Source organism: Podarcis liolepis (assembly GCF_965112155.1).
Source record: "Podarcis liolepis genome assembly, chromosome: 16".
NCBI classification, from domain to species: Eukaryota; Metazoa; Chordata; class Lepidosauria; order Squamata; family Lacertidae; genus Podarcis; species Podarcis liolepis.
The window spans coordinates 12741899-12764712 of NC_139567.1; the positions used below are offsets into that span (position 1 = coordinate 12741899).

At 42.5% G+C, this 22814-nt stretch overlaps 1 protein-coding gene across 1 annotated transcript; it reads right to left on the reverse strand.

The window, feature by feature from the left end:
- Window positions 1–1757: 1757 nt before the first annotated feature.
- Window positions 1758–22732, reverse strand: PANX3 (pannexin 3). Its single transcript, XM_083480654.1, has 5 exons — window positions 20152–22732; window positions 17743–17885; window positions 15931–16145; window positions 13251–13906; window positions 1758–3638 (listed from the first exon to the last, which is right to left on the reverse strand). Exons 1-5 carry the CDS (start codon window positions 20330–20332, stop codon window positions 3604–3606), a joined length of 1230 nt encoding a protein of 409 aa, XP_083336780.1. The 5' UTR covers window positions 20333–22732; the 3' UTR covers window positions 1758–3603.
- Between the last annotated feature and the right edge of the window lie 82 nt (window positions 22733–22814).

The window sequence follows — 22814 nt, forward strand, 5'->3', positions numbered from 1 at the left end:
CGCTGGTTTGACATCATCTGATAGGAAGTGCTTACAGAGGGTGGTGAATACAGTACAAAATATTATGGGCTGTCCCGTGAATCCGCTGGATGAAATAGCGGAAGAACGTTGCTTCAGGAGAGTGAGGAAAATTCTCAGGAATGATTCACACCCTGGCCGGCACTTTTCAGACAGGCTTTCTTCAGATTGTTAACATTCACTGAATGTTGGGCATTCATTATGAAATATATATAGAATCTTCCCCCCGCCCCCTCTTTCTTTGATCATGATTGTTTAAGTTCATTTGTCTCTTGAGTAAATCTAAAGTATAGGTCCAAGGCAATTGCCTGGGTGTGGGTCGTTGTTTTCCAAAAAGACAAGAAAAGCACGCATATGTCCTGAAAGAGATTTCAAGACTCTAAAAACAGTTCATGGAGAGAAGAAAATGTCTGAGGATGTATTCTTCTCGGCAACAGACTTGGCTTCCTTGGCAACCCGATACAAACTGGCAGCTATTTATGCAGTGGGGAGGGGGGAATCTAACTCTTGATTGGCTGTAGAGCAGCCCATTTCCCACAGGAACATCCCAGAGAAACTAGTAACAAGAATGTCATGACATTTTGTGTTCTCCCAGGTGCAAAACTTCACTTTGCCTCTTATTATGGTGATCACATGGTGATGCAAAAGCAACCAAGTCATGCCATCATATGCAGTGCCGAATTTATGTATAAGGCAAACAAGCTATAGCTTAGGGCCCCACTATCCTGGGGGGGGGGGGGCAAAAATTAAAAAAACTGGAGGTACATTTCCAAAATATACATCCAAAATAAGTAAAATGGTTTTAGATACCTATTAGGTCCATAGTATATATTCAACACAAAAAGCAGCGACAATTTGCTGTTGACATAGGACAGCTGGACATATAAAGGACCCCATTACCTTCAGTAGCTTAGGACCTCATCAAACCTAGATCCGGCCCAGAGGCTATGGAGATCCTGGCACCAACATAACATTGACTGTTTCTCAGGATCACAATGTTATGGAGAATATGGCAGGCATTAACCAGGGCTTTGGGCTAAAACAGGTGTAAAGGTAAAGGGATCCCTGACCATTAGGTCCAGTCGTGACCGACTCTGGGGTTGTGGCGCTCATCTCGCTTTATTGGCCAAGGGAGCCGGCGTACAGCTTCCGGGTCATGTGGCCAGCATGACTAAGCCGCTTCTAGCGAAACCAGAGCAGTGCACGGAAATGCTGTTTACCTTCCCGCTGGAGTCGTACCTATTTATCTACTTGCACTTGACTCGTTTTCAAACTGTTAGTTAGGCAGGAGCTGGGACTGAACAACTGGAGCTCACCCCGTCACAGGGATTCGAACCTCCGACCTTCTGATCGGCAAGCCCTAGGCTCTGTGGTTTAGACCACAGCGCCACCCACGTCCCTAAAACAGGTGTAGTGCAACATAATACATTTGTTCATTGCTTCCAGAACAGAGCTGAGTTGGCACTTCAAAGGACTCTTGCAGCCTTGTTCCAGAGCTACAATAAATCGTACCTCGTAGAGTAACACATATGCCCAGGAATTTTTCTCAGCCAGAACTCACAGGAACTCACTTCTGGTTCCTCTCAAATGGGTGCCTTTGCCATTATAACAGAAGGGAGGTGTTCATGTTGAGTTCCGGCACCGTTTTCCCTAGAAAAATAGCACTGCATACACCTCTCATTGAAAAAGCATTAAATGTATGCTGAAATGGTGAAAATGACCGGGAGGATCAGAAACCAGGAAGATAAGAACTTTAATAAGGAATGGGGGAAATTTCATAAGTTACCTTGGAGAACACTGCAAACAACTAAAAACATTGGCAGGATTGTTATAACACTTGTAACAAGAACTATGGCAAAAATCAGAGTTTTTAAGAAAAATGGAAGAAATTATAAGATGCAGATGAAAAAGATTAACAATGGAACCCATTTAGGGGGGATGGAAGTTAAGGATTCAGTGAATCCTATTTTGTTTAAGATTATGATTGATATTAAATATTTGTAAAACTGAATAATTATTTTTTTAAAAAAGCATTAAATGTGTAGAGTGACTGTTCCTTTTGGGTTGTATTGTGTATTGCAATACCCTAATTTGTCACTAGGCTTCAACTTCAAAAAGGGAACATTAGGATGTACATCCCCTTTGTGTCACCTTAGGGGGAAAACCTGGCTGCAGCCAAAGCTGTAGAAGTTTCTCCAGTAGAAGATCCTGAGTAACTTGACTTCACCACTGAAGTAGAACTGATTGCATGTCTGCTTTGCAGGAGCAGAGAGCCAGCCTTTTGCACGCCAAAAAACTGTGACTGTTCCTGTTGTGCTAACCAGAGCAGAAAAGAAGGAACAGCTTGCTCTTGTTGCTGGGTTCATTGGATTTGAGCAAATACATGGACTGCTGCTGAGTAAGGTGTTTGGAGGAGCAGATGCAAAGCTTAAGGATAGCATGCAAGCAAATATGCTTTGGTTTATTTCCCTTCCGCTGTCTGCTCTTGAGATCAGCGTACGTCTTGTGATCGTGCGTATGAAAAAAATCTCTCAGATTTTATACTTGAAATCCCCCCCCCCCAAAAAAAGTCCTCTTGGTTATTTACCAGGGATAGGCTGTAAGTTATGTTTTTTAAAAATAATAAAAAGTGACCTTTTCGCACCCTAAAACGACTGTCTTATAAATTATTAAACTTTCCTAGATATATTTCTGGTTCTGTTTATAACAATTCATGAGATAATGGATTCTCAGCAACAGTGGTACCTCAGGTTAAGTACTTAATTCGTTCCGGAGGTCCGTTCTTAACCTGAAACTGTTCTTAACCTGAGGTACCACTTTAGCTAATGGGGCCTCCGGCTGCCGCCGCGCCGCCAGAGCACGATTTCTGTTCTCATCCTGAAGCAAAGTTCTTAACCTGAGGTACTATTAGCACTCTGTAACCTGAAGCGTATGTAACCTAAAGCGTAGGTAACCTGAGGTACCACTGTATAGACTGGACTAGTGTTTAAGATGGAATATATGGATTACTTTGTGTCCGGGTTGATGTGATCCAGCTGGTAACATGGTTTCTACATCAGAACCAGTTCAGACAGGAGCACAGTCCCCAAATGATCAGTGTGACATTAAATTTAATGATTAGTTTGTAGAACAAACACAGCAAGGGAGACAAATGGGTGAACATTAGCATACAACATAAGAAAGACACTATTTTTTTTTTCATGGAAAGGCCATTGCACCTTCAGCAGGTTTGTAACAGATATTAAACAGGTGAATCACACGTGCCATGGTGGAAAAGTTCGATCTGTCTGCACCGCAACTTAAAAGGCCCAGGATTCTGCCAGCAACCTATAGCCAGTGTGCAAGAATTGTATTCCAAATATTAAATTCTATGGACTTTGTACCCAATAAGCAAGCAAGCACTTAGGATGGTGCAGTCCTATACCAGGAAAACATGACACAACTTAGAACTGCGATGAAAGCACACAGCACATTGCTGTACGTAGGATGGGAGCACTGGCTGTCTTTGTGTTCCAGCACTGTTCATCAGTCCCATTTCCTCTGCTGTTGGCTGCCCTGTCTACAGTCCGCTGCCGGTTGGGCGTGTCAGTCTTCTTTAGATTCCAAGGCAGGCTTCATTTCTAGGTGCAGGAAAGAAAAGATTGTGTCAAAATGATGCTGTATCTCACGGACAATGGACAATCGACGGGTGCCATGCCTGGAGAGGAAGAGGAGGAAGGCAAGAGGGCTGGGTCACAGCACAGAGCCATGCTCTAGCCTGCCTCTTCTTTGCACCTGATCAGCTCAGGAGACCACAGATTAAACCAAAGCCAGGCAGGATCTTCTAAATATGGTAATTTGCAGTACAGGAGCACCCTCTTTTTGCAGTATATGTACTGTGCATGCAAGTAAATACACAAATATCCAGGAACCAGGTAGCACAGGGGTAATAATAAAGAATATTTTTTTATTTATACCCCGCCCTTCCAGGTTCAAAAACCGGGCTTAGGGCGGCTAACAACAAATTTTAAGGTTAAGGTTAAGGGACCCCTGACCATTAGGTCCAGTCGTGACCGACTCTGGGGTTGCGGCGCTCATCTCGCTTTATTGGCCGAGGGAGCCGGCGTACAGCTTCCGGGTCATGTGGCCAGCATGACTAAGCCGCTTCTGGCGAACCAGAGCAGCGCACGGAAATGCCGATTGCTTTCCCGCCGGAGCAGTACCTATTCATCTACTTGCACTTTGACGTGCTTTCGAACTGCTGGGTTGGCAGGAGCAGGGAACCAACAACGGGAGCTCAACCCGTTGCGGGGATTCGAACCACTGACCTTCTGATCGGCAAGCCCAAGGCTCTGTGGTTTAACCCACAGTGCCACCCGCGTCCCTAACAACAATTTAAAAACACTTAATTGATGCAACCCAAAACTGCGTAAAATACAATATAAAACATGAATAACAATAAATTTTAGAACTCATAAATCAATTTAGGGGGGAAATCCATCGAATAAACATTAGATGATGACCAGGGCTAGCTGGCTAAATTAGTCCTATTTGGGCCAGCGTGGAGACCGGGGAAAATTAGTTGTGGGACTTCATGAAAAGGGGAGAGGGAGGGAAGGAAGGAGAATAAAAGATCAGGCTAAGTTCAGGTTGAAAGCCAGGCGGAATTGCTCTGTCTTACAGGCCCTGCGGTAGAGAAACTTGGACTTCCAGATGTTTGACAGCATCTCCCATCACCCTCAGGTAGCATGTCAAGGATAGTGAGCATGGCAGTCTGGAGGTTCACAGGTTCTCCACTCATGATGTAGCACATAGCCTGCCATTTCCCATGTTACAGCAGTTGAAGTAACATCTCATTGCTTTACATTTGCCCCCACTTATTTGCTCAGGTGCACATGGTTCCCTTGCCTCCCGCCTTCATCCATTGCACAGTGGTACCTTGGTACTCAAACGCTTTGATTCTCAAACACCTAAAACCTGGAAGTAAGTGTTCCGGTTTTCAAAGGTTTTTCAAAAGCCGAACGTCCAATGCAGCTGTCGGCTATTGTTTCTGGGGTGCCTGCACCAGTCAGAAGCTGCGCCTTGGTTTTCAAACATTTCGGAAGTCAGACGGACTTCTGGAATAGATTAAGTTTGGCACTTTTGTTTTTGCTATTTATTTTGCGTATTATTATTTTTTGAGGCTTTTTCGGTTAATTTGTTTTTGTGACTGTGTGGAACCCAGTTCAGCTACCGATTGACTGACTGTGTGACTGCGGAAATGGATAAAAGCCCCCCCATCCAAACAATGACTATCATCCGTGCAGGTAAGAAAATTTTTTTAAAAAAAAATTTAATCAGCTACAATACTGTCTTATTTATTTTATAGTACAGTACATTGATTCTTGCTTTCATTTTATGGATCAATGGTCTCATTAGATAGTAAAATTCATGTTAAATTGCTGTTTGAGGGGTTGTTTTTAAAAGTCTGGAACGGATTAATCCGTTTTGCAATACTTTCTGTGGAAAAACGCACCTTGGTTTTAGAATGCTTTGGTCTGGGAACAGACTTCCGGAACGGATAAAGTTTGAGAACCAAGGTACCACTGCATACTTGTAGCAATCCTGTGAGGAAGGTTAAGTAGACAGTGAAACACTGGCCCCAGATCACCCAGTGAGCTTCATGGGTGGAAATCTGCACCCAGGTCTTCCTAGCCCTAGCCTGATAGTCTAAACAAGGGCTGGGTCATCTTTTTCAGCTGCCTTCTCTTATGGGGAATCTTTGGAAGAATTCGTGCCAGTGGTAGAGACAAAAGCCAAACAGGTTGTCCTGAAAAGCATGTTATGGGATTCAGGGACTATCTATCCTTCCAACAAGCTAGCAAAGCACTAACTGCTCAGCTTTTCAATTGCTTAAAGAAGCCAGAACTACCTTCGCTTAGCCAAGCCTTTTCAGCCTGCACACCCTACCAGGGAGAGGCAACTAGCCTTAAAAAATTAAAAATAAACCTCTGTCACAAGTCCCAGAAAAATAGCAGGAAAAGATTCTCCTCAGTTGGCATTTGCTTTGCTGCTGGCAGAATCTTGCCTTCAGCACGGCAGCAGGCGGCTATTGGCGTAAGCTTTTCGGTGACACATTTGTTCACGCTAAGCTGTTCGTCAACAAGACATCTCCCACTAAGAGCCACCGTGAGAGTGATGCTTTTTTTAAAAAAAGTCTGTATATTTAATGTATAATACAATACAGAAATACATATACTGTAATTTTTGTAAGATTACAGTAGACTAAGCCCATCACATGGATGTGCATTGTCTTGATATTTATCATTCCAAAACTTAAGAAACATTTCCCCATCCATCTGTTTGGCTGATTTGTATGTGTCCTTCGAAGGTACGTTAATTTTATCATTTTTCAAATAGGCCATACCTTCTCGGTCCAATCAAATAAAGATGGTGTATTACTCTCTTTCCATTTTTTTGCTGTTATCACCACTGTTCCAGCTATTAGTAAATTGATAGCTACTTCCAGATTGTGGTTTCTAAGAGGTCTAAAAGTTCAACATTGGGATGGATCCAGTTAATAATGAACGATTTCATATCCTCTCCTTTTCCTCCCTCTATCTTGCTGCTCACCAGTGATCTGTTCTCCTGGTGTTCCAGTGAAAGACAAAGGGTTTCCTGAGCAGGTACAAGTTTTTAATTTGTTCTTCATGTTTAACTCCCATATTCATAGCTATGTTAGCAGTTTTATCTATTGCATCTAGTAGGGTTGCCATGTGTCCTCTTTTTCCAGGGCATGTCTTCTTTTTCATAGGTATGCAAGATGAGAGTCGTCATAGCAATCCATTGTTAAAAGTAGAAGTCGCCAAATGTGTCCTCTTTTTTGCTCTTCAAAATGCTCTACTCTTTTCTTCCAGCCAGGGGTTTAAAAGCTTTATCAAACTTCTCTGCGAGCTCTGGCATAAATTGCTGAAGATGCTTCATAAACCCTAATTTGACAGTCATTCACACCTCTAACACAGACTATCAGATTTTGAAAAGCTGGTATTGTTAGATCAAGTTCATCAGTTTTGTGGAACTAATTAATCTAAATTGTGTCAATAGGATTTTGAAAAGAATAATTGTTACGGTTTTTATAAGAATTTTAAGGTCTCAAATACAGAATAAATATTCTTAAATGAACACATATCTAAATATATGAACCATGTGTCTGAAATAGTACGGGAGAGCAATCCTGAAGTGATTTTGATTCTCCCAATGACCGCAAATATTCCTCTGCAGTAACGGAGGCAAATGAGGAAAGTTTTCCTATTGTCTTTTTTGCTTACAAATCCTGTCGTAGGGGTATATTTGTGTATGAATAGGGTGAATCTGTGACCTGGATTCAGGAACTAAAGTATTAACCATCACAAAAGAATGGCCGGGCTGCCCAGGTAATGCAGTCAATGACCATTATCAGGTATCCCAGCAGGCAGGATTTCTGCTGTAGACCGCCCCCTTTTGTGATGTACGTATGGTGTTTTGGGGTGGTGGTGGTCTTGGGCTGCAGGATGGGCAATTTCAAAAGTCTATCTAAGGGTTTGCACAACATTGTTCAGGGTTCTCCTTCCTCCTGCGTGTGGTGAGTGGGGACCCTGTTGCAACTGTTCCTTGAATAAAGATCAGGCTTACTAACCGCTTTGCTTCTCAACATACTCTGGTTGGCCTCTGTTTTTTTTCTCCTATCAATAGGGAACCCACTTAAGGACGCAATACGGGCTCTGGAATACCCCAAAAGGGAAAGGGAGCAGTTTTTCTTATAACACTGTTTTGAATTTTATTCACACCTCCTGCAACCCATCCCTGCACACTTCCTTGCCTCTTATGGAGTCTCCTAGGGCAACTTCCTGTGTTCCTGTGAGAGGCTTTTTAAATATCTCTTGGGCTGCACCAGAATATGCTGGGACAAGAGCAGTAAAACATTCAGTGCATTTCTTTTAAAGAAAGAAGACAACATCTCTTCTGATGCCAGTGAAGAAAGCTGGGATGGTGCCAATTTTATTGATGATAACTTGTATTCATGTTCTACGGTTATATAGTTCCTTTTATTAAATGCTTGCTTTACATGGCCTGGTGACATGATGATGATGATATATAAAAAAGAACTTCTGAATCCATGTGGAATTACGGTACCGTAATACTTCAGTCCTTCCCATGGTAGCTGCAGGCTGTATGCAACAAAATGTCTGCAAGGATATTCCATGTGCATCTGTGAAATGGCTTACTGGTGCAGGATTTGACATGAGGGGGGTGGAAGGCAGGGTAAACTCAGCAGGGCTTAAGCTTCAAATACTGGAGAAATTATTGGTATGACCACCTCACAAAGTTTCTCTTTTTGCCCTAGCAGTAATGAAAATCCAGAAAAGAGTTATCAAGGAGATTGCAGTTGGGGATGCTCTTATTTAATCATAATATATTTTAACAATCAATGGGGTTTTTCAAATCTGTATTAAATTTTACCCGTTCAGTATGTAAGTTCCATACATGTTACGTGTGGTTTATGTAGTATTTTAAAGATGTGTGATTCTAAGCAGTAACGTGGTTTTGTGCAGCATTTTATACTGTTGGGTTTTGTACTGTGTTTATTTATCTGATATGCGAATGGCCTATGGACCAATCATTAATAAACTACGCAAAGTTCCCCATCCATGGAACAGGAGTAAAAGCAACCGAAGAGGGTTGCAGTGGAGAGCAAACATAGGTAAAGGTAAAGGGACCCCTGACCATTAGGTCCAGTCGGGGCTGACTCTGGGGTTGCGGTGCTCATCTCGCTTTATTGGCCGAGGGAGCCTGCGTACAGCTTCTGGGTCATGTGGCCAGCATGACTAAGCCACTTCTGGTGAACCAGAGCAGCGCACGGAAACGCCGTTTACCTTCCTGCCGGAGTGGTGCCTGTTTATCTGCTTGCACTTTGACATGCTTTCGAACTGCTAGGTTGGCAGGAGCAGGGACCGAGCAACGGGAGCTCACCCCGTTGCGAGGATTTGAACCACCGACCTTCTGATCGGCAAGTCCTAGGCTCTGTGGTTTAACCCACAGCGCCACCTGCGTCCCATAGCAAACATAGACAAGGTGGTAAATAAAGGATTTTGCACACTTAAACGCGCTGTTGCCAGCTGGACTGCTTGTGTTCAGCAGAACAGGGTTTTTAATAATAACGGGGACTAACAGTGTGCCTTCCCTCATTCATACAGTGGTACCTCGGGTTAAGTACTTAATTCATTCCGGAGGTCCGTTCTTAACCTGAAACTGTTCTTAACCTGAAGCACTACTTTAAATAATGGGGCCTCCCGCTGCTGCCGCACGATTTCTGTTCTCATCCTGAAGCAAAGTTCTTAACCCAAGGTACTATTTCTGGGTTAACGGAGTCTGTAACCTGAAGCGCATGTAACCCGAGGTACCACTGTATTTCTCTTTAGAGATGGGGTGGATATCAGGGGCATTGCTGCATCCAGGGATCATGCTGTTGTTCTGTGCTTTGCTGCACATGGCCTTGGAGCTCCACTCTGTTTTCCCCAGTTAACGAGAAGCACAGCAAGCAGTCACACTGCACTTGGTTTTTCCCTTCCTTGGCACTTGCCATGCAAAGTAAATTTCCAAAGCTTTCCACAAATGCAGGAGGGTTTGAAACACCCTGAATCCTCTCTTGTACTCAACTTCTTTTTTTAAAACAACTACAACAAACAGTAGTTGATTATGAAGCAGTTGGGATACACACTGTGGAGCCCCTATTGCACAAGTTTACACAAGCAAAGTCCAACAGTATACTTATGTAATTATCATGTGGCACAGAAAAACGTCTCTCCAAAGCCAAAAGGCAAGACTTAATCTGAGCTATAGGCAGTGCTTTTTTTCTTTCAAAAGAAATGTTTAGGGGTACTCTCATTTTGACTCAAGGAAAATCACCATTTTATAGTTCAAATTGGGAAAAATAAATACAGTAAATGGACAATAGTACAAAGATCCATGGGATGCGGGTGGCGCTGTGGGTTAAACCTTGCCGATCAGAAGGTTGGCGGTTCGAATCCCCGCAATGGGATGAGCTCCTGTTTTTTGGTCCCAGCTCCTGCCAACCTAGCAGTTCGAAAGCACGTCAAAGTGCAAGTAGATAAATAGGTACCACTCCAGCGGGAAGGTAAACGGCATTTCCGTGTGCTGCTCTGGTTTGCCAGAAGCGGCTTAGTCATGCTGGCCACATGACCTGGAAGCTGTCTGCGGAAAAACGCCGGCTCCCTCAGCCAATAAAGCGAATTGAGCGCTGCAACCTCAGAGTCGGTCACGACTGGACCTAATGGTCAGGGGTCCCTTTAGCTTTTTACAAAGATCCACAAAATGTTTAGGGGTATGCGTGCCCCCAGAAAAAAAAGCACGGGCTACAGGCAGGTCCCAGCATACGCTTTAAAATAAGAAAGCAGTCCACATTGTTTGCCAATGTTTAAACCCACATGGTGCAACACAAATAGAGGAATTTGGCACCTTGGGCAAATGGTGCACATAGACTTGCTGGTTTTGCACATAATACATTCGTGATGTGAAATTGTGCCCCCATTTTGTCAATCTCTCTTAAATTTCTAACTGAGGGACACGTGGAGCTGCAAATAAGGATGGATGGGTGAATTTCCCTTGCTCAATTTTCCAGTCTTAAATTCAGTTCTGCACATTTCCATATCAGTTTTTTCAAAGTCCTCACTGAAATTCATTGGTGAATCTCTCCTAATATTTTGTATGCAGTTTTGCGTGAAGTTAACTTTGTGTAGCGTTTAAAGGTGCCCGCAGCTAAGTCACACTTTCAAAAATGTTATGTGAACCAAAACAGAGCCATCTTTTGTGATTTGCGTTTCTCTAAATTTTGCATTTCTCCAGTCCAGTAATGTGTACAAAAATGTACATACAAGGGTAAATTGTGCAGATACTAGTGAACATAACATTAAAATATGCAATATCTTCTGGAGAATTGCATATGGCAAAAATGTCTATATTTGAATAAACCTGCTGATGAATTTTCATGACTACTTTGTTCAAGAATTGCAAACAGATGTGGATATGTGGAGAACTGAATTTAAAAATGGAAAGATGAGAAACTGAAATGGACAGATTTGTCCATCTCTAATAAATCTATCTGGGCGCTCCTTTCTTTTAAATTGCAAGCAAAAGCTGCTCTGTTTACCCTGACTTTTGATGGTTAGCCGAAATGTTCTGTTTACTTGGTGCCTGTTTTGGTTGGCAGATAAAAGAGTTTCAGCTGTCTAATTTGTGGCAACTTGTTTTATGAGAAACTTGCTGCTGCACAGATGGCATGTGTATCTTTTGGTCTTAGTGATTTCTTCTTAGCTGCCCCATTCAGGGGAGAAAGTATGCAAATATTTTCATAAAGTAATGACTAAATAAAACAGAGTACTAAATTAGACTTCCTTCATAGTAAACAAAGAATGCTAGTAGGCAGAGCTTTATGTCACAAAAGGGTCGTTCAGATCCATTTTTTCTGCATGCAAAATTAATTTGCTAGTTCCCATGCATTCTGTTCAGGCTATAGCTATGGCTATTATTCCACCGCTTGTCATCAGTCTGGGCCGGCCCACCTATTGAGCAAGGTGAGTTAACTTGAGTGGCAAAATCCACAGGTGCAGCAGATCCCAATGTTGATCTTTGTTCCCCTCTTCTTCCTGATTTAGATCTTCACTCTCTCCTTTCCTGTTGGGAAGGGACACCTTTTTGTCATTCACCTCGGGTGCCAAAATGTCTTGGGCCGGCCCTGACACCAGTGGAAAAGCTTGAAAAATGGGATTAGGGATGGGCAGATCTATCTGTTTTGGTTTCTTATATTCCTGCTCTTCAGTTCTTCACATTTTCACATCCATTTGCAATTTTGCAAGGGTAAGTCCTTGTGAAAATTCATCAGCATTTTAGTGTGATTTCCCCTCCCCTCCCCAAAGATACACATTTTTTGTTGCTGTTTTGCCCAGTGCTTTATTTTCTGGGGGTACCAAAGGGCATGCAGTACTGGTACCTTTTTTTTCCTAGAAGAAAAGCTCTGGTTTAAAACATGACACTTACTGTAACAACTTCATGGTGAATACCCTTCTAGAAGAAAAGCACTGATTTTGCCAAACATGATGCATTTTTTGTTTGTTATTTTAAACAATTTAGGCATAAATGCGTTAGTCTGTAAGGTGCTACACAACTCTTCATTGTTTTGTTGTTTTGTTTTGTTTTGACATCTGAAGGCAGCCCTGTTTAGGGAAGCTTTTAATTTTTAATAGGTTATTGTATTTTAGTGGTCTGTTGGAAGCCACCCAGAGTGGCTGGGGAAACCCAGCCAGATGGGCGGGGTATAAATATTTATTTATTTATTTGTTTGTTTGTTTGTTTGCTTGCTTGCTTGTTTGTTTTGCTACGGCAGCCTAGCACGACCTAAAGAGGAGCAGACATGTCAGAGACCAGGCTGAGGAGTCCTGCTCTAATAAGAAATGGTGGGAGTCTTCCCCTGCTCCTGACCAGGATTCCGAAGCTGCCCAGAAGCAGTGGAGCAGTATAGATTTGGAGCAGTGGTTTGCAGAGGGGCATAATTCTGAAGATAACAGTTAGGAAAAACTGAGGGGTGAACAGCAAAGTGAAGAAGAACTGGAAGAGAGAGAGAGCTAACAGACTCTCTCGCTGGAGACTGTCCAGCTTATTAGTCCAAGGACATGTAGAGCAAATAATAATAATAATAATAATAATAATAATACCGGGCTCAGGGCGGCTAACAACAAATTTAAAACACTTTAAAACACTTAATTATAAAAGCAGCATAAAATACAGTATAGAAGCATGAATAACAATAAAATTAAAAAATCAATTAGATAAACCCCAGGGCTAGCTGGCTGAATTGATCTGACTTGGGCCAGCGAGGAGGCCAGGGGAGAATTAGCTGTGGGGCTAAGGTGGCTACACAAAAAGCACAATGGTTGCAAGATCAGGTTGCAAGATGCAAAAGTGACCAAGGGGAGAAGTTGGTGGAAACCTTAATTGGGAACACCTTCATTCTGAGAATGGCTGCTTTGTTCTTTTGCTGTGATCATTAAAGACTCTTTCAATGGTAAGGGACCCTTTTCAATTTGTCCTGCTTATCTACGGCCAAAGGAGGGGAGGAAGTTGAGTCCCCGAAGCCTGACAAGACATGAACAAATCTGAGTTGTGCTGTGGTCTTTTTCCACAAAAGTTAGAAAGCTTGGCTTTCTGCTAGTATCACTTACCAATAATTTCACTGTTGTCATGAGGCGAGTTTCCATTGGCACAGAGATTGTGCTTAGGCTTCAACATCTCCAGACCAGCCAAGAGGGTCATAAAATCCACCACCGTGTCAATGTCTTCCTTATCCGCCCTGACATCCCTCAGAGTGCACAGCACGCTCAGCCTGCTGAAGGACTTGACCTCCGAGATGTTGGCGCGCAGGAACAGCAAAATGATGTTCAGGTCGTTCAGAGGGCAGGTCAGCATCTTCCTGCTGAGGAGGTCAAAAGCTGGCAGCATCTCGTAGATGGATAGGAGCCGCTTGTCCCATTGGCACAACTGAAGCAGGTGGTAGATGACGACGGGCCCCAGAAGGACGTACACACACCCAATGCAGATGCTGGTCACCTGGAAGACGGTGAAGAAGACGAGCTTGCAGGGGACCGAGCCTGGGATGTGAAGCTCATCTTTTAGCAGGCCCACCTTGATGGTGCAGCTGAACTCATCTTGGAAAAAGACAGCCACATGGAAGTAGGCTAAGTAGAAGCAGGTGGCAGCGAGGAGGAAGAGGAGGAGGAGGTTCCGTAGCACGTAGACCCCAACGAGGTAGTAGGAGCGCTGCTTGCAGGTGAGGTACCTCTCCAGTAATGGGAATTCAAAATAGCGTTCCCTGCGAGCCCTTGGTGAGAGAGAAACAAGGACTGTTTACCGTTATAGCTGGAAAAGCGCTTGGATCTATAGATCTGGTCAGTCAGTGGAGCTCTGCCATACGGGGGAGAGAACATGATCGAGAACAGGCTGCAATGGTCAGACAGGCAATTTTAGGCTCTGGAGTCTGGACTTTAATGGTTTTACCAGGTGGGTGGTGGTGGAATTCTTTAAATCAGTGGTTCCCAAAAGTTTCCCCCCACAGACCACTTGAAAATTGCTGAGGGTCTTTGAGGACTACTTAATGTGTCGTCCCCCCCTTTGGAAGTTGCAGCAATTGTAATTCACTGTGCTCAATGCTGTATGTTTTTCCGTTGTATTTTGTTGCTTCTTTTGCTTCCTGTGTTGCATTTTATTAAACATTGGTACCTTGGTTCTCAAACTTAATCCGTTCCAGGAGTCCATTCGACTCCTGAAACCATTCAAAAACCAAGGCACAGCTTCTGATTGGCTGCAGGAGCTTCCTGCACTCAATCGGAAGCTGCTTTGGATGTTTGACTTCCAAAAAACGTTTGCAAACTGGAACACTCACGGTGTTCTGGAGCTGATTTGTTCGACAACTAAGCCATTCAGGAAGCAAGGTACCACTGTATTACCTGAATCCTATGGAATTCAGATTGTAATACCACCGAATGCAATATATGAAATAGAAGAAGCAATAAAAATACAGTGCAAAATCAATCTGGATGTTTAATGTGGACTCACTTAAATGAAACTCGTAAACCACCAGTGGTTCACAAGCCACAGTTTGGGAAGTGCTGCTTTATATTATTAATATTAATCCTATCATTATTGTCATTATTAATTCAATATATTGTTATTAATATTAACCTGATTTCTTACCCACCATTCACCATAAGGGCCCAGGGCAGGTTACAGCAATTTAAAAAATACAGTATTAAAAACAGCTGAAAGTAAGTTACAGTCGCAGGAATAGCGTGGTAATGTCTATTGCTTCTCTTATACTGCACATTCGACCAGTTGAGGGACCTGAACTTCTGCTCTAAAGTCACTTCCGGCAATTGCTCTCCAGGAATTTATCAGAGAGGGAGATGCCAGGGACTGAACCTGGAACCTTCCGCATGCAAAGTGAGTGCCTACCACCTCGACTACAGGGGTGCCAACTTGAATAAAATATTGCGAGGGTGGTGTGTGTCATTTCTTAGTACGGAAATTATTGATCTGATATGTAAGAGATCTTTCCTATTCTAATTAATTCAAGAGGGTTCGGGATTCTTCTGGAAGCTTCTCTGTGTGAAAGAAAAAAGCAGAAGGTTCATAATAATAATAATAATAATAATAATAATAATTTATTATTCATACCCCACCCATCTGGCTGGGAGTGAACTGCTAGAAGGCCCTTAGCACTGGACCTCAGTGTCCGGGCAGAAGGATGGGGGTGGAGACGCTCCTTCAGGTTTGGGTTATTCCTTCAGAGAAGCTGAGTACAGCTGGCTTAAACTAGTTCTGCTATCTCTTTCTGTCAAGGTCATGCTGACTATAATAGTAAGACCAGAAGCAGCCTGGGTTTCACTTTCACTTTCTATCTCTCTTTCCTTCTGGTGTGGTGTTCTGTATATAGTATGCTTAGTGTTAAGGTTTAATTATATGTTATTGCAAGTTTAAATTAAGTCTGCTGCAACAGGATTTCTTATGGACAGGGCCAATCCTGAATGTATTGGATTTGTGACCATTGTGCTCATTTGTCTTCAGTAGCAGTAAAGCACTGCTTAATTTAAATACAATTGCCTCTTGTCTATTTTTTGGGAATTCTGCAACGTGTTTAAGTTTTTACTCTGCTAACTATACATTGGAATCTACTCTGGATCTATATTGAATAGAATTCCATGACAGGGGGTCCACATACGCCATTTGAACGACAATGCCCATCAACTCTGGGGGACCCTGGCACCCTCAAATATTTTATGGGGCCCCTAGGAGTTGGCTCCTGTGCTTGGCTACATCCCTTCTCCTCAGCCATCCGTTTGAGCTTACTTGTCGTATTCCTCCCATAGCTCTTCTGGGTCGGTACCAGACTGTTGTAGTTTCACCATGTGCTGCACTAAGCGGATAGAACGGTTGTAGGATTTGTCCAGCTCATCGATGATGAAGAGCAGGTCGCAGTTCAGCGACGAGGCAGCCGCATATCTCCAGAGCAGAGAAGGCAGGTACATGGCGACTGCAATCACCAGCAAGGAATATGGGAAGACCTAGGTGGAAAGAGAAAAGTACAGCAAGAACTGACGAGGAATCAGGGGCGTGGGAGAAAGAAATACTAGGTACTGGCCCAACTTATTTTTCTAGAATACTCTTCTCCAGGAGTTCTTTACATCTTGAAAAGGGAAAAAGAAGCTTGAAATATACTCGGAGTCGAGAGTGGATTTCATGCTCTTTATTCAGCTCATAGTGGTGAGGAGGAATGGAAGTTCCCCCAGAATGTCTGCTCTATATACATTATTTACACAATGGGCTGCACTTGATTGGCTAATTCCGGGATTCACCTGTAGGCCAATCAGGTTGCGTATTCACTTCCACCTGGAGCTGGATTGGAGCCTGTGGACCAATCAGACTGCTGCATTCTGAATCCTATTGTTCTAGGACCAATCAGACTGCTGCCTTTTGGATCCAATTCAACTCAGTCCATAACAAAGCTCATTGCATAGAGAAAGGGGCAGGGCCCAAGAAAACAAGAACATACATTTTAAAGAAGATTGGAAAACGTTTATTGCATATATGGGGGGAAATTATGTGCACTTGAAAACACTGGCAGCATTAGGATAAATTCAAGAGTGTAAATACGTTTTGATGGATGTAATAATGGAATACTGAACAGTTTAGTTTTTGTAAAATATGCAGGGATTCATGATACGTAAAATGAACCATGGAAAAGAGAAGAAGGGAAGTCATGGATATTTTAAGGATGTTTAAATGAGTATTCTAAATTGTAAAACGGAAAATTTAATAAAAATTATATATATTTATATAAAAGAGAAAAGGGTAGGGCCATACTGCTGGCCCCCACCACAGTCTTGTATTTAAAGTCTTGCCTTGCCTCCAGCACCCATGTGATGAGTGCACACCTTTCACAAGGAACCCCTACGTGTGAGCAGCAAAGATGCTTCCTCTTCAGACATCTGTACTTAGTGTAAATAATGAAACCTTACAAAAAATATACTGAGAGTGTGCTAGAACCACGTTATTCAACCTTGGGTCCCCAGATGTTGGCCAATGTTGTGCCCTCCAGATGTTGCGCAACAGCTCCCATCATCCCTCTCTATATAAGATTCCTGGTAAGATCCCTTCTTGTCCCTCTTAAAAAGAATAGACACGGCAATCTTATTAAAGTGCATATAAAAGTAGTTTACTCACATTCATTCAGTTCACAGTTTGATCCCTGAAGGCAGACTTATGTTACAAAAGTACATTCGTATGTGGAACTATCCCACAAGGGAGTTAATTCCTAAGTGACTGCATAGAGAGAGGAAAAAATGGAGAAGAGAGGAGCAAAAGAAGATGGTGTGCTCCTCTTCCTTGCTCTTGCTACCCAAGCAGACTAGGCCACATGCAGAGGAAGTTTGTCTCAGCTCAGGAATGTTGTACTTGACTGCAATGTGTTTTACATCCCACAAATAGGACCACATAGGGGAGGATGGGAGTCCAGAAGATTCCTTGGAATCTTGTTTTTATGATTTATGTTTGATATATCACTGTGAAATTTTAAGTTGAAAAAACAATTTATTTATTTTTTTAAAAATAGTAAATATAATAATCCTTCCTTTGAATCACTAAGGTGTCCCACACTGATACCTTGAGGACCCAGAGAGATCTGGATTGAGAGTCTCCCACAGTATCGTAGTCATGGTGAAGCAAGGAGTCCCAGCACACAGCGTCGACGTAGGCCGATTGCTTCCCTGTGAAGTTGGCGGGAGAGAAGCAACTGATCTGGGAGCCTGGAGGGGAGAGCAAGGCAGAAACAGAACCATTAGCCTCCAGGGCCATTTCTGCTGGTACTTCATCCAGCTGTTGCATCAAACTGCAGGAAACTGAACGCTGCTTCATCCCAGCAATAGCAACCTTGTGACTCAAGCAAGCAGATGGTCTTCATGGTCAATGAGGAGAATGAGTCCGGTTCTCCCAGCAAACACTCCTGATCAAACTGCTCCCCATCACATAACCCCAACTGTGTTTTTTTCCTTAAAAAATGTTTAGGGTTACTATCATTTTGACTCAAGGAAACCACTATTTTATAGTTCAATTCGGGGAAAATAAATACAGTGGTACCTTGGGTTAAGTACTTAATTCGTTCTGGAGGTCCGTACTTAACCTGAAACTGTTCTTAACCTGAAGCACCAGTTTGCTAATGGGGCCTCCTGCTGCTGCTGCGCCACCGGGGCAAAATTTCTGTTCTCATCCTGAAGCAAAGTTCTTAACACATAGAATGTGTTCAAAATTGTATGTACTAGTGAAAAGTGCATGTGAAAATATATTGATTGATTGATTGATTGATTGATTGATTGATTGAATTGATATAGCCCCCTATACCTGGAGGTTTCAGAGCAGTTCACAAAAAAGATCACAATATATAAAGTCAAAATAAGAACAATAACCCCCGAAAGAGCCACATTTTAAAAGGGTATAGGATACAGTGAAAATAACACAAAAGTGTGTTCTATTGGGGGAAATTCTGAATAAACATGTATGCTATTGCATCATTAATCTTTCTGAACTCTGGGCTCCCGTTCTGAATGTATGCTACCTTTTTCACATACAAACCCTTGCTGCAACAAATTGTCAACCATCTGTTCCCCATGCAACAGGGAATTACAAGGTATTACTCAGCCTAAACATTGGGAAATTGCTTTAGAATCTATACAGAACTTCTCATTGGACCTGAAATTGATACTGAATCAGCAAAAATTAATATTTTGAGTATAATGGATTCTTCAACATCTGTATAGGAAGGCAGTGTCTAACACATATAGATGTTGGGGGTGTAATGCTGAGAGTTACCTTTGAGGCATATAATGTAGGCTTTTCCAGTGATATATTCCTTTTGGGATTGAAGCGGTTACTGTTACTCGCATCTGTTTTGTATTGGCAAAATCCTTTATATTTGCAGCTGCCCATATGCCTTTAAATGATACCTCTGTGGTACAGGGCTTAACAGATGGAAAACAAAAGTGGATTTTGCGAGCCCTTGTGGTGGCTAAGACACTTATACTTCAGCCTGGAATAGTACATATCCATTATCCGTTACATAGAGGTCCGAGAACCTTACTACACTGGCAACATTTGAACATATTTCATATATAGGAATAAATTCCGTATGGATTCCTATGTGAATACCTGGAGCTTTTACATTAACTTGCATGCTTCATTTAAGATTTGTGTTCTGGTGATCACTGCATTCACAATGTGAAATGATGGTCTATTATTAGTAGTATTATTTGCTTATTGTTTCTCTTTTTCCTTCGTCTCTTTTTCTTCTTTAATTTCTATTTTTTTTAATAAAAAAAATCTTGTTAAATTCACAAATTAAAAAAAAAGTTTTAAATTGGAATTGACCCAGAGTCCTAAGGTAGGGAGATGTATAAATATTTATACAAACGTTTTCTTAATTATCATCTGGTGGATCCAAAATTTATTGGCTGAAGTTTCCAAAATTTGAATGTAAAATTTCAGAATAAAGTTCGTAGTTCAGATACGAATTTTTATTTTCAAATTTGAGTGCTTTAAGCTTCTTGACATAACTTTGGCAAGTGCTGAATACGGAAGCACACAAGACATGAATAACTAAATAGTATTGCACCCCAATTAACAAATACTAAAATCAAGTATCCCAGTGCATATATAGTACATAAACAATTTAGTGAATTATCTAGCAAACATCTGAGTGCAGAAAGAACATCTAAAGGTGTTCAACTTTTTGCAGAAAAGTTTTTGGAACAAATGAATCTCAGCTAGAGAATAGAGCAGGATAGATTATGAATATTCATAATCTATGGTTCAAATGTATTTTGGACTAGAGACAGACTAGGGTGCATTTAGTTCCCGTTGTAATCAATGCCACTAAATTTTTCACATTGATTTTAATTCATAGGCCCAAAGTGCAACTAACGTGGAGTGGATACAGCCCAGTGAGAATATATTTTAAGTCGGTTTAACTAGAACCCTGGAACAAATAGTAGTAATAGTAAAGAAAGCAAGTTAACGTACCAGACGAAAATTCCCGTGCAAATGACAGGGACACGAGCAGCAAGGGCAGCCCCACAGTGACAAACTTCACGATGCGGTCACACGATAGCTCCAAGCGAAGCCCCTTTGCCCTGGAGCCATTCGGATCCGGAAGCAAAGCATCCGATAGCATATACTCGCCCGCGGTGTGTGCGATCGACATGGTACTTTTCGGATGGGCCAAGCACAGGCAAGAGAAGAGAAGAGGCAGCTGCTGCAATCGCACTGCTCACAAACGGCATCTGAAAGCTTGACGTTTGCACTTGCCAAACTGAAAGCTTTATTTGCAGAGAATTAAGCACCGGACAGCTGCAAATGACAGCCTTGGATGTTTGCGAAAGGGAAGGGTAATTACAAGGCAACCTGGTTTCTTACAAAGCAGCGACTGCCGTCGGCCCCAGAAATAGCGCAAGCAGCACTGGAGAGCTGCGATTGCCGGGGACACCATGTACCTCCGTCTACCACAGGCATAGCAAGGCAAGGCTGGGTCCTTGTGGTTTTACATCCCTCTCTCATAAGCAGATGTTATTTCCAGCAAGCCTATGCAGGAATGTGGGGCTGTGGATTTGGTTTTACATCTAGGAACACGCAGGGGTGGGCTTTCGGGGTTAGCTGACTAGTGGGAATCGTGGACCATGCTTGCATTTTCAGAGCACAGCGGTGGCTTAATCACACGCAGAACACCTGCATTCAGGGAATATTTTTAGCCCTGTGGGGTACGCACTGGGATTGGCAAAGCCCTTTCCATACTTGATATTAAAAGGCACACTTTGTGGGTTTTGCAAACCCTATAGCTTCAGGTCTTCAGTAGTAAATTGAAAGCAGGTGATCTGGAGAATTGATCCTTGGGTGGAGAACATCAGGGGACCAAATGCAGCCTGCCATCCTCTCTAACTGACCTGTGGAACTCTACTGCAAACACTCTTCTCAGACCTCCTTCTGCTTTGCAGGCTCGACTGTTTTTGCCTGGCTGGAATGAGCCTTTTGATGGCTGGATGGGAGGGTTTATAGGGGGGATGTTCGAATATGAAGAAATGAGCCTACTGTGCAGGGACAAATTTCATATTTGTCCCACCCACCACTTGCGCATATGGACGCTGGGTGATTGTTCAGAAGGAATGTGGCTCTCAGGCTGAAAAGGGTTCCCCATCCCTGGGACAGCAGGATAAAATGGTATTTTTGATTGAAATATTAGAAAGCAGCTCAGTTTCAAACCTTTGCACTAGCCTGAGGCAGCACTAAGCACTACTACTAAGCATTTGTATAGCACATTATTATCATCCTAGCTGCCACCCTGTAAGGTGCCAGAATTATTATTCCATCCTGTTGCAAATAGGGAGACTGAAGCTGAAAAAAGGTGGCTTGTCTGTGACCATGGCAGAGGGAACTACTGGGAACTTCCAGATTTCTAGCTTAGTCTCTTAACTGCTCTACTAGCAACTACCAAAGCTAAAGCAATGCCCCAACCTACCCAAATGTCTCTCTTTACCAGCAGAAGTCAATGATGGGACAGGTGGCCCTAATGCAATATTCCAACACTTGCAATACCCATCAAAACATCTGGAGAGCTCAGCCACTGCCAGCCCATCCAAGCTACACAGGCAGAGATTCATAAGGCTAAGCCATTTGCATAGCTGATTTCTTGCAATGAGTACAGAGGCATCCATCCCTTCTGAAATATCTGCTACCTCCCAGGACATTTCCCACACACTATGCCGCCAAACTGGGAACCAGTATTTTTGTTCTGGTTAAGACATTGGTTTTCAATCCGATATTTGCAGCATGTTTCAGTGTCCTACCAAATCCTCCCCTCCTGCAAAACTCTCAAGTGTGGAATACCTTTTCCCTAATCTACTCTCTCACTCCTGGTAATCTTTGTCCTGCACATGTACACTGTAGGGTATGGGATGAAGCATGTCCTTGATTTAATGAGGACACTGAATTACATGCCTAATATCAGCGCTAGCAGAGATTTTCATAGGAAGCCACAACTGCTGATATTCAAATACTACTACTAAAAGCACATCTCTTAGAATACTGTTCATCAACTGATGGATCACAACAGGAACACTACCATTCTGTAAATTGATGTTAAAAGATTAAGAGATGTATTAAAGTTTGGGTTGAAAGTGAGTCTTGGGTCTGAAAAGGTTGAAGATACATTTTTCAGAAGACCAAATCTTATTGACAGACTTCTCTCTAAGAACCCTTCAAGGTGCCTTGTAGTTAGAGTTGCATTTTCTGTCCACCCATTAGAACATGTTGCTATTGTTCAACATATCGTTGAAAACACTCTTAGGGTCCCCCCCCCCTTTTTAGAATTACAGCTAACACTTCATTGATGGATTCTGCAGTTCTGTGGATCAATTCTGTGTTACTACAGAATATGGCAGTCATCAATATGCCACCTTGCCCCTCACACCTAAAACAAGAAAGCCATGCAAAATTATGCAAGTGGCTGGGATGCTAAATGCTTGAATTTGGTAGCTGCCACTAGAAAGGCATCTTTTGTCTTCGTATTTACAGCCTTAAATGCCACAATTTCTTATTATGTTTGCAACTGTATTGTAGCCACAAGTATCCTATATTTTGTGGTAAACAAAGCACCAGCATGCAAATGTGAACTCAGAAAAAACATCTGGAAC